General features: G+C 36.1%; 1 protein-coding gene across 3 annotated transcripts in view; it reads right to left on the reverse strand.

The window, feature by feature from the left end:
• LOC128982764 (steroid hormone receptor ERR1) overlaps window positions 1-13,097 on the reverse strand; it is a 143,050-nt gene that overhangs the window by 109,515 nt on the left and 20,438 nt on the right. The window contains exon 1 of one of the 3 annotated variants that reach the window (XM_054401728.1): window positions 10,856-11,001. The exons of 1 other annotated variant lie outside the window; for it this stretch is intronic. In XM_054401728.1, the coding sequence (XP_054257703.1) occupies window positions 10,856-10,879 (24 nt within the window). In that variant the 5' untranslated portion in view covers window positions 10,880-11,001. Of the gene's footprint in view, window positions 1-10,855; window positions 11,002-13,097 lie in introns of those variants that run through there. One more of the 3 variants, XM_054401736.1, reaches the window with a different exon arrangement.

Here is a 13,097-nt window from a genome sequence, read left to right on the forward strand (position 1 = left end):
AAATTCATATATATATATATATATATTTATATATGTGTCCGTTAGCGCGATAACTCGAGCAAAAATCATCCGATTTCGATTAAATTTGGTACAAACATGTAAACCTACGTGTATTCAAACGAGTTCGCGAACCAGCATGATCGGACTATGGGAACAGGGGTTTATGGGGGGTTTTATGGGGCAAAAATTGGTTTTTCCCATATTTGGCCCTAAAAACTTAAAATTTAGCATTTTCTTTCCAAACCATTTTGTAGAGCTTAGAAAAGAAAATAATTTAGTATGATGAAGCGTTATTATGCGCCAAATGGTTACGGAGAAAATTATAAAAAACTGTAAATATAAAATTCCCATGTTATTCTTATGGAGAATAAGTAAACTGTTATAGTTTGCTTGTTTATGATCATATTTTGATCAAATTTGGAAAATGCATTCATTTCATACTAAACTATTAACATTAAAAAAAAAACACCTTTTTACCCTCCCTGTTGCATCAAACCTAAGTACTCGTTAAACTAATGTTATTTAAATAGGGAATAAATGTGATATTTTTAAGGAGACATTTTAGTGTAAATCCAATCAGGCAAATGGAAATTCGCTTAGTCTGCAGGTTTGCTGCGGCGGGGTTATTTTATTTATCAATAGTTCAACTAAATACATGTTCTTTTAGCAGTTATTAAAATTCTAGTATTAGCTGGTTCACGCCTTATGTCCAATCATTAAAATTGAAAGGATGTTATTACTTTCCACTTTCCAAAATAAGTTTCTACGGTCATAACGCAGATAAAATGCATCATTCATTCTCTGTCATATTCTTAGGTTTAAATCCTTTTCGACAATGTTCTTTCGTAGTTTTAATATTTTTGTTATAAGTAATGATTACATAAAGGGTTGTTGGACTTTAACAACCTAAAAGTCATAAAATAAGCCTTCGTTTACAGAGATATTAAACTTTTAGTTTGGATTTTTTTCAAATTTTATATAAAACTTCGACCGACTTTTTAGAAATCCGCTGCTGGAACATGTATTACTCCTGCAAGGGCCTACAACCACTCAAGCCGGTTGTGATTCAATTAGAGGATTTCGGCAACTATGGCAGCCTGCCCATCCCCTCATTGTCAGCCTCTTTGCCTTGAAGCCAAAGCAGCGATCATGTGGATGTGGCTCCACTTACTCCATACCTTTGGGGTCATGCCCTACCTTTGAGGTCATGATCTACTGATGCCAAATTGCATAATGCTCTGTTGTCCAAACTTATGTCGATATACAGTCTTCAAAGTCGCAATACGTGCATGTCCTTGCACACTCACTGTGAACACAACTTATTGGGGATTCTAAATAATTAGATAACCCGTAGCTCGAAATCTAGCAAAACTGCAACAGGGTGTTCACAGAAAATTTTTCATTGATTTCCATGACCATTTACCATTGATTTCTATGACTCCGGAACTTAACTCGAAAATTATAATGTAACATACACACGCGAATAATACTGCCTAGACAAGTTATTTCACAGAAAATACTGAAATATGTATTAACAGATAACAATGGAGTACAATAGGCACAACAATTAGCTAATACAAACTCGAACCTCATTGACTAATACAACTGAAATAAATTGAATCGTCCAACATTTTTGAAAAATCCTGAAAAATGCTACATTAGTTGGAGTTACGGCCGACTCGAGCATTAAATGGTCCCCTCAAATCCATCCATTATTTGGGATTTCCACTACTTTCCATGACCTTTTGCCTATTTACATGACTTTCAATGACCAGCATTTTTTTTCCATGACTTTCCATGACTATCCCTAAAATTTCAGAATGTGGACACCCAGTGCAACTTGTAACAAAAGAGTAAAGAACAAAATCATTAATTGTAAAACCTCAATCAAAGGATCACTCTAAAGTAATTTTTATGAATAATTATAGAAATATTTAAAAAATTTAAATTATGTAAAACGTGTCATGGATCTTGAAATCGTAGATCGCCTGTGCGATCCTCTCATCTAAATGAGCTTCAGAACTGGCCATGGCAAAGGCGGACTGAATTGACGAATTTTATCCAAATAATTTCTGGATCATAGCCCTGTTTTCAGATTGGGAGTTTCCAATAAGTTCCTGAAAGTATGGTGAATTCCGCAAATGAGGTAGCCTAAACTAACCTTTCACTTAAGACAACAAAGGGTAAAAATTTAACTGTCTCGGCCAGTCTTTTCTTGTTTAAAATCTAAGCCACCACAATGTTAACATTTCATGTTCATTTGTCCGAGATTTAATGTATCACCCCGGCGGCAATGCCACTATGTATCCATCAAATGTTCCGTTGATGCAGGCGGTCACGTTCGCGTTCCCTCCAGCCACTCGCAGTTCTTGGTGGCATTTAATTTTAAGTTAACCAAACAACAGAAAACACTACTAATGAATTTTAATACACACAGTAAATTACATGATAATATGGTATTGGAACGGGTGGTAAACCGTTAACCTTAAAAACTATTTTAAACTACGTCTATATGTTAAGGTATAAACAAAGGGAATTGAGTTTGACCTAATGTCTGCAGATAACGCTGCCGTTCCCTAAATTTGACCCTTAACTGTACTTAAATGATGCCCTTTCTTAATATTCTGAGACGTATTTGCACATCTACGTAAAAATACCTTTGATTTGACACCTCAAACGTTAAAATCCGTCAAGCCGGCTTTAGGCATCAGGAAATCAGCTGTTTCCCCGTCCTCGCTCGCGCGCTCGGTGCTCGCCATTGCCAAGGCAACCTTTGCCCTAGCATGCGTAATCTATATAAATAAAATTAGAGTTTTGTCTGTACATTGCTTAGAATAATGAACTTTTTGGTTATTTTTACATTTCATAGGTCAGAGAAACCGAATCAAACCTTATCTCAATTTCTGTCTGTCTGTCTGTCTGTCTGTCTGTCTGTCTATCTGTCATTCTCTTGGTAACGCTAAAATACGCACTTTATTACAACTACTCCTCAATAACTATAGCACTGTCCCGCCTGAAACTTATTTTCCAAATACTATACATATATGAGATGGTTTTAGACGTATTTCATCGAATATGAGACAGTTAGATATTTAACAGTAAACCCTTGAAAATCAAGTTTTTGTCGATTTTTGACGTGGAATTTCTGGAAGCCCATGTTAACCTTATGAGAAATGAAATTATTGAATCTTAACAGCTGTTTCAATTAAACAAGTTGGTTCTGTTCTGTGATGTTCAATAGCATTAAAGTTACAAGGATTACCAACAGGGTGCAGCACTAGCACTATTATTTCTTTTACATTTATGACAACAGCTAATTTGCAACCTGGAGGCGAGTGAGCGTAGCGAACGAGCTAACCTGAAGGCAAGTGAGCGTAGCGAACGAGCTAACCTGAAGGAAAGTGAGCGCAGCGAACGAGCTCCAACATACAGGTGAGTGAGCGTAGCGAACGAACTTCAACCAGGACGTGATTGAGCCATGCAAACGAGATCAGATAGTAAAAATAAAAGTAAGCCTACCGTTATAGGATCGACCGGCAGACACAGAGGTAATTTAACCTTTTATTGATTGTCATACCGATCCGGAACAACAAAAAACAACATAAAATGAAGCTATGTATAATAGTTTGGCCAGCATATCTTAAAATATGCAAACCAACTGCTGTTCGTTATATAAGAAGGTTTCAACTGAATATTATAAGATCCCCGTGCGTAGAACGGGTACACAGCTAGTCTATCTATATATTAATAGGCGAGCATGTTTCTTTAAAAACTTTTTTCTCAGCTCGTGTGCATCGCAGGGAAAATCTACGCATACTGTTAGAAAGGTATTTTCCTGCACATGTGCAGAATACCTTTATAAATCAATAGGTTCAAAAACAAGCACAAAAAATGGATTTAAAATAATAAAAAAATAACATGGTTATTATGGGTTGCCATGCTGGTTAATATAAACAGAAAACCAAAACAAATGGAAGAAATTCCTGACACAAGTATTATTTACAGCGTGGGGTGAAAATAGAGAAGTCTGCACATTACATATTTTTGGTCGAGTTTCGACCACTGGACGACCTCTAGTCTATATACAGGGTTGGGCAAATGTGTAGATACCCCTAGTTAACTTTTTAACGCGTTGCAATAGGAAAACCAAACTCAGCACATATTTACAACATAAGAAATTGCACTTTTTCATCAAAGTTACAACTTTGCCCCAGCCCCCAAAATGGGGTATTTTGGGGGCAGCCCCTAATTTTCAAATGTAAACACCTATCATGTGACCCATCATTTTAAAGGGTTTATCAAGGGAAATTGAATGGCGCAAACTAGAGGTCAATATCCCACGCCTAATTAAAATGGCAGCCATTTTAATTATTTAAGATGAGCAATCATGATAGAGTCTAGACACCCCCAGTTAACTTTAAAAATTAAATATTTTAATACTGACCAAAAGGTGAATTCTCTTTTTTCATAAAGGTATGCTGAGTTTAGTTTTCCTGCTATAACCTGTTAAAAAATTAAAAAGGGATATTCCAAAATGACTGCCATTTTGATTAGGGGTGCGATATTGGCCTCTAGTTTGCGCCATTTAATTTGTCTTGAGAAACCATTTAAAATGAGGGGTCACATGATAGGTGTTTCCTTTTAAAAATTTGGGGCTGCCCCCAAAATACCCCATTTTGGGGGCCGGGTACAAGTTCTAACTTTAATGAAAAAATGCATTTTTTATGTTGTAAACATGTGCCGAGTTTGGTTTTCCCACTGCCATACGTTATAAAGTTAACTGGGGGTGTCCAGACTTTATCATGATTGCTCATGTTAAATTAAAATGGCTGCCATTTTGATTAGGCGTGCGATATTGACCTCTGGTTTGCGCCATTCAATTTCTCTTAACAAACCCTTTAAAATGAGGGGTCACATGATAGGTGTTTACATTTGAAAATTTGGGGCTGCCCCCAAAATACCCCATTTTGGGGGCTAGGGCAAAGTTGTAACTTTGATGAAAAAGTGCAATTTCTTATGTTGTAAATATGTGTCGAGTTAGGTTTTCCTATTGCAACGCGTTAAAAAGTTAACTAGGGGTATCCACACATTTGCCCAACCCTGTATTAATAGGCAAGCTGTTTCTTTAAAACCTTTTTTTCTCAGCTCGTATCCATCGCAGGGAAAATCTACGCATACCATTGGAAAGATATTTTCCTGTAGAAGTGCAGAATCCCTTTAAAAATTAAAATAGGCTCAAATATAAGCACAAAAAATGGATTTGAAATTAAAAAAAAAATAACATGGGCTTTATGGGTTGCCATGCTGGTGACGAAATAACAACGAAATATAAAACAGAAAATCAAAACAAATAGAAGAAATTACAATCACATGTTTTATTTAAAGGGTAAGGTGAAAATAGAGAAGCCTGTACCTTTACATTCCATCCCCATATTAAAGTTGTCACTAGTTTTTTCATTAAATTCGTCGTAGTTGATGTGAGCCACCAACAGATTGCGCTGATCTAAATGACTAATTTCTGTCCAATACACTATGTGTTTTACCATGGTTTTAGAAAGTCAAACTAATGGAATGACCTACTATGAGCTATAACAACTGTTATGACCCATCAAAATAAGGTAGAAAATTGAATTTAGACTCACATTCGGTAACTGGCTCACATAACTACACCTTTTTAAATAAAAAAAAAAATTGCGACAGCTGGTCCATATAGATGGGATGTCTATTTCGGTATCCAATAGTCAATACCTGTACATTACATGTTTTTGGTCGAGTTTTCGACCACTGGACGACCACTAGTATTTTTTATTAGTTATGCTATTGTCCACAAAGTTTATCTATGTGGAACTCAATACTGGGAGAGTGGGAGACGGACAACGGCCCAGATCTTTGTTTGGGTTAATCCCCTGATTTATGGCCTGACGGTAGTGGTCACATCGAGAATTTTGAATCCCACCGGAGGCGTTAACTTTTTGTCAAAGATTTCGCTTACAATGCGATTACTTTTTAACCGTACATCTTTTGTTAGAATTTACTGCATTTATAATTTTATGATCAGGACTATTTTTCGATTAGTAAACCTTTATTTGATTTTTTCATTATCAGCAAGTTTGGTTGGTTTGGTTAGGTTATGACAGTTAAATTTAATTTAAATTTAACTTACAAACGATAAGTTTTGACAGCGACGGTAATAGAGCTAACAATTTGCCGCGAACAGTTCGGCTATGCACGGTATGATGCGGGGGAAGCGTTCGAGGGTCGCCAGAATTTTATCCCCCTGGAATTTTACCCCCTGGGCAAAGCTGACGTCACTATGACGTAGTAACCTGAGTGGCCAAAAGTTTGTTCGCGGCCGGAATTTTACCCCCGCGGATTTGGAAGTCTAATGAAAATATTCAGAGCGTGATTAATTAGATTAGCGATCAAAACCGGAATTTCACCCCTGTCCATATAACTAGCGTTTAGACAACGTAAGATGTACGGGCCGGATTTTTACCCCCGGAATTTTACCCCCGGAATTATACCCCCGGATTTTTACCCCCGGGAATTTTACCCCCGGATTTTTACCCCCCGGAATTTTACCCCCGGATTTATACCCCCCGGAATTTTACCCCCTGACTGATTTTAGAAATTGAATGATTGATTTTCTTATTTCTGTTTTTAATTAATTGTAAACATTTAATTATTTAGTAGCCTATCTTTATTTATTTATTTTGTAATCTCAACTAAGTAAACAGAATTCGCCGTTTTATTTTGATCATATTAACCAACAGTTGGCTTCAAAGATCGAATCCTGACACTCGAATCTCAAAATTAATATTAAAACCCTGTTCGATTAGTTAATGTTACGTATAAATTAAGATAGGCTACTTAATAATAAAATGTTTACCATTAAATTAAAACTGAATGACGATAATTAATCATTCTCAATAATTTATGTATCTGGCCAGGGGGTAAAATTCCGGGGGTAAAAATCCGGGGGGTAAAATTCCGGGGGTAAAAATCCGGGCCGTACATTCTAGGTTTTTATAATTTGATCCCGTGAAAATGTATGTTTAATTCCGCGTTTAATCCATCAAGCTGATGTCGCGAAACTCAAAAGTTCGCGGCCGGAATTTTACCCCTGGTTTGTGACGTCGCGTTTGCCCAGGGGGTAAAATTCCAGGGGGATAAAAATCCGCTACCCCGCGTTCGACACCAACCTAGAACTGACAGGTCAAACGACCGTGATTAAGAGGATTACAGGCTGGTTCATGTACCTACACCCCTCATTTACTACTCCTGCCATCACTTATTAAGTTTAATAAAAACTACATTGATGTCTGTTTTTATGACATTGCGTGTTTTAAGGACGAAATGTACGTTTAAATTTTTTTTAAGGTCCAAGGGGGGGGGCTTTAGCTCCTGTAGCCCCCCCCCCCTTGGAACCGCCACTGCTAGAGAAAGAGGGAAACTCAATAAAATACCTAGCGTACATGAAAGAATTAGCTTTATCATAGCCACTTAAAACCTGTATGAATCTCACGTAAAGGATGGCGGCATGTTATATACAATTTGGATGTTTAGGTGCTCTTGATAACAAACTGCCAGGATAACGTAAACGTAACATCACAAGGAATCTACAGATGAGAAAACAAAACACTAAATTAATATGTATGAACTCGTGTCGGGGGTATAACGGGAAGGGAAGAAATGTCACAGTTTAAATAGACAGCGGTGGTGCATTAGTTGATTTTATACACTTAAATATTGAACAACCCCTCCAAACGTCAAATACAAAATATCTCTTCAGCTGTAGCGATGTGATATTACTAGTATTGAGGTACTGTACTTCAATAATCAATCACATTGCTCGTTCTACCGATTGTTTAGTTGTGTAGGAAGCAGTCACGATTACTAGAAAAATACCGGGTTGGATCATAAACATAAACAAATGACGTTGGCCCGAATCCTATAATAATATCATTGAACGGGCTTATCCCAACTCCGCGCAGTGGTCAGAAATCTGTCAAAACCAACTGTCCAACTCCGCGCAGTGGTCACTTCGGATCCCTCGCGGCACATGCCCAACTCCGCGCAGTGGTCAATTTTGGCTCTTGCAGCCCTGACGGCTGAGAGTTGGTGTTTGAATTTTGAAATTGTGTTATACTTTATGTTATGTTTATCATTTATAGGAAAGGAAAAGGGATAAGATATACCTAAAACAGGAGATGAAGCTTAAAAACCACTAATATAAAAAGTCCGTGAGAAAGAGTGACTATGACTTTATACGTTCCAAATTCTACAATAGTCAATCATTCATATTACTGGGCTTATGATCTCTCTGAACTTTAGTACCATGTTCAAAATTATTAGTTTTGTATACAACCGCAGATTGCTATAACAAATTGAAATTAGCTCTAATCTCTGTTTCATACAACATTAGCTACACCACTCAAATTGGAAAAAAATGGCCGACAAACTTCTATGTTTTTTATGACTTGCAATACAAAATTATATCAATACTTAAAGCAGTATAGGAATTTTAATAAAACTTCAGACTTCAAAATTGACTTTATATTTAATTACTCTACGTACAAAATGTTCAAAATTCCAGGGCAAGTGAGCCAAAATTTGTGGTTTTTATCAAACATTAATAAGAATCATATAACACAGATTTACATCAAATTATCATCGTTAACATAAACATCGTGTATATTATTTACAAAACAAACAAAAAAAAGAACAATCCATTTAAATATCTGGACTAAAAATAAAATACAAATTACTAGCCTACTAAAATTGTATAAGTAAAATATTTACAAATTTCCAAAAGTTACACTTATTTCAAACCATAATAAATTTAAATTAATATAGTTAAACAATAATTATAAGCTTTAAAATGCCAAGCAATATTAACCTTAGTAAAACATGTTACAATCGTGATATATTTTAAAAATCACAGTACCGGTACCGGTAAGTAATATTTTATTTATTTTCCAGAAAACTAAATTACATTATTGGCAAACCTCAAAAACAAACTTGTACTTAAAATTTGATTACAAAAAGAATTTTTAAATGTTTCCTTTGTTAAATGTTATTGGAAGAGATTGTTAAGTTTTGTTATTCATTAAAAAGTCCATTGTAGCCACCTTTAGATGCAGAGCAAACCTTTTTTACAAGAAAGAGGTTACAGCAAATTTGCAGTATATTGCTGCATAAAAAGGTAAAATCCGTGATCGCAGCACACAAGTGTAACGTAAAGCTCATGAAATCGTTAATAAAATGTATTATTAAATAATTTTGTGAACTGTGAATGTCTTATTAAATGGCACATTTGACGTCGATAAAGAGGATTTTCATTGAAGCCAGACCCAGACCAACGTTTTAGCAAATTTCCCACATAGGGAATAAGCTATTACCGTAGGTATTATGGTAAGACCTGGACCCACTGATTTAATTTTTCCGTTTTTATGTACCAAAGGCCGAAAACACCATCCGTTCGAATTCATATATATGTTTGATGTATATATACCTATATGTCCGTTAGCACGATAATTCGAGCAAAAATAAATGTGGTATGAACGTTAAACCTACATTTATTCGAACGAGTTCACGAACCAGCACGATCGGACCATGAAAACTGGGGTTTATGGTGAAAAAATCGAGTTTTCCCAACTTTTACCCTAAAAGCATAAATTTTTGCAATTTATTTTGAAAGCAATTTGTAGAGCTTAAAGACAAATAATTTAGTATATCGAAGTGTTATTATGCGCCATAATAGTTACAGAAAAAATGCCAACAAATTTTAATTTTATAATTCCTATGTTATTCTTATGGAGAATAAGTAAATTGTTGTAATTTCCTGTAAAAGGAGTGTATTATGATTAAATTTGGAAATGCATTAATTTTACACTTAACTATTGACATTTCACAAAAATACTTACTACCCTGCCTCTTGCAGCAAACCTATGTGTACTCCATTAAACTAATGCTATTTAAATAGGGAATAAATAGTATATTTTGAAAGAGATATTTTACTAGTAATGCAATCAGGTAATTAGAAGTTCGCTTAGTCTGCAGTTTTGCTGCAGCGGGGGTATTATTGCAATAACAGCAGCAAACCTTTTGGAAACTTCAACTCACGTCCATGCAAATGTGCCTTTGTTCTGGTAAAAACTTTACCAAAACAACTACCGTAGATATTAGAGTGGCCACCGCGCGGAGTTGGACTTGACACTAAATGTGACCACCGCGCGGAGTTGGGCTGAACCCTTCGGGGGCCATAAAACTTTTCCTCGGATTAAATTTGACCACTGCGCGGAGTTGGGCAATCCCCCATTGAACATATGTTTTGGCAGTTCCATTTAAGCAATGTTAAATAATGTTTATTTTCGGGTCAAAAACGTCATTTGTTTATGTTTATGATCCATACCGGTATTTTTCTAGTAATCGTGGGAAGCAGTTAATAGTGTAACAGTGTAGCGAGCGCCTGACTCTGAACTCTGAAAACGAAGTGCTGCGGTTCACGATTCCCCAGGGACCGTATATGTTTCTTGTATCACTATGTTACAATTTACAAAATCGCAAGGTATTTGTATGCGCCATTTTTTAAAGATTTGCAACATGCTTTAAAAAATAATTTTACAAATAAATGAGTATCCTAATATAAGGAATGATTAACACCCTTTAAACATGCCATCATCAATTGCGGCATATTAAAGTTTATTTCAGAATTTAATATCACCAAAACGGTAGGATTAGATTTTTCCAATCCGTGACAGTAAACCATAAACCTATAGCAAAATGCCAATCAATGAAGGAAACATCAATGTGTCAGAGAAAGAGTATATTTTGATTATATGTATTTTCGTACCACCTCCTCCATCCAGGTATCCATGTCTGAGCTGAGGTGCAGTTTGCGGTTCACATCACTCGATTGTTGTACCACACCACACCAAGACCACTACAGCAACAGCACAGCGTACAGCACTCACTACAACCAGGCATAACACCAACAGCGCACATCGCACACCAACAAACTGACCCCTCCTCGCCGCTCGCCGGCCACCGCGGAAAATCCCCCCTCGACTGTCGACTCCTCAGTCCCTGGCCGGTTGCTTGCAGTTGCACCGCACTAACCCGCTCTCGTGTAGCGCATCCGCAGCGTGCTACCTAGTCGTAGTAGTCTAGTCAAGACTATCGGTTCGGTACCAAACCATCGTCAGGCCATATTCAAGTACAGTATGCATAACTGTTGAACCTACACTGATTGAGTTGTTCATTGGACAAATGTCGACAGTCGGATAATATAAACTGTTTGCCTTATTCTAATACTACAGTAACTCATAAACTACTTGGGGTTCTCATACTACAAGACAATCTACTAAAAGAGGGCGAACATTTTAAAACTATGTTTTACCAGAAACTTTAAAAAGTAGATCGCACATTTTATTGTCACACTATACAGAAAATAAATTAGTTGTTTGTTCGATTCTCCTAAATTATATAGGTGAAAAAAAGAAATATGGTAAGTAAACTGTATTTTGTTTACCATACAGCAAGCGTTTTAAGAATCAATCATTCAGATATTTTTGAAGCGGTGAAAAGACAGAGAAGTTGAAAACTATATCAGCTCAAGGTACAGGTTCCACCATAAGAATGTTTTGAAAAATGTAACCACACGGAACCCTCAATCATTAGCGTTGCGTCTCCGGAGCGCCGAGTCTCCCGAGCGCCGAAGGCAAAAGAGTATCCCGAGCGCCGAAGCCATAAATCACCAAAGGGTCTGCTCAGTGATATAGAAGTGACGAGGGTTAATATGTTTTCTTTTAATATGCCGGTTACAATGAGTCTTATCTGTGAAGCAGTCAATATTTACATAATAATTTCATTAACCTGAAAACACAATTTCACTAGGTATGAGAACAGTTTCATTAGTGCACGGACATAGTTTTGATATTATTCATTTCTATTTTCATCATATTATACCTACTTCACAGCTGTTGCGTGGTTGTAATTGTATTATTTAAAGGACAATATATGACAAAACACATTCTGAAACTGGCTTTATAGAAATGCTTTTAACTGATTGTTACAAAGAACCATATTGTCCATCGTCACTGATACGTGATTCACGATTTATAATGACATCACAGACGATATTAAATTAAGAAATTAAGACAAAATGCTAGATTAAATTTAGCAGAATAAAACTGAGCTTGTGTTCAATGCAAAACAAAACAACAAACTGAAACTATTATTTGTTTTCAACCAAAAACAATTGAGGAAACATATGATTGTTCATTTATTAATCATGAAACAGTCTTTGGGCAAACTTATATAGAAATATCTATTGAGGGTTTTCTTTATAGATATTAATCATCGTACGTCAATCATCCCCTCCCCCAAAACCCTTAATATATATTTTAAATCTTCCTCTTTCTAGACCTTAAGTTATAACCAGGTAAGGCATCGTTATGGTCTTCTGCTTCTAGTTCATCATCTTCGGCTTGAGTTGCTTCACGGAGAGTTTGCGGGAGTATTTTCAACTCCGACATATGTACCTTAATTGGTGGATCAGACCTCAAGAGGTACACTCCCTTCCCTAGCTTGTGTTAATTATTTACATTAATTATCATTAATCATCGTACGTCATATTTTACGCAATCCCAACAAAACTATGATGATTTTAGTTGGTTTCTATACCCTCATGACGAGTCATATCCATATTGACCAAAACAGCGATGTTATTAGTGTAGGATTTATATTAATATAGACTTGACGTACACTAGAAAGACACTGGAAATGTTTGATTTAGCCTATCTTTGATCACAAAATGAGCAATCAACATAGAGTTTCGCACGCTGAACCCGAGGCATCGCCGCTGAGCTAAACATGTAGGTAATCAGACAAATATTTTGCGGGAAAATTAAGTATTTTGGACGGTTTATGATTAACTTGACGGTATGTACTATGTCACAGCTTTTTAAAACTTAAAATCAAATTTTGGAATAAATCCTGTAAAAATAAAGATGAAACAGAATATGCTTTTATAAAAGCATTTTGTTTTTGTTTCTACTTTACACTAGTGGACATTTTTTAGATTTTCTGAAAAT

This window comes from Macrosteles quadrilineatus, unplaced genomic scaffold (assembly GCF_028750875.1).
Source record: "Macrosteles quadrilineatus isolate MER2022 unplaced genomic scaffold, UCM_ALF_1.0 Scaffold_1__1_contigs__length_201487025, whole genome shotgun sequence".
NCBI lineage: Eukaryota > Metazoa > Arthropoda > Insecta > Hemiptera > Cicadellidae > Macrosteles > Macrosteles quadrilineatus.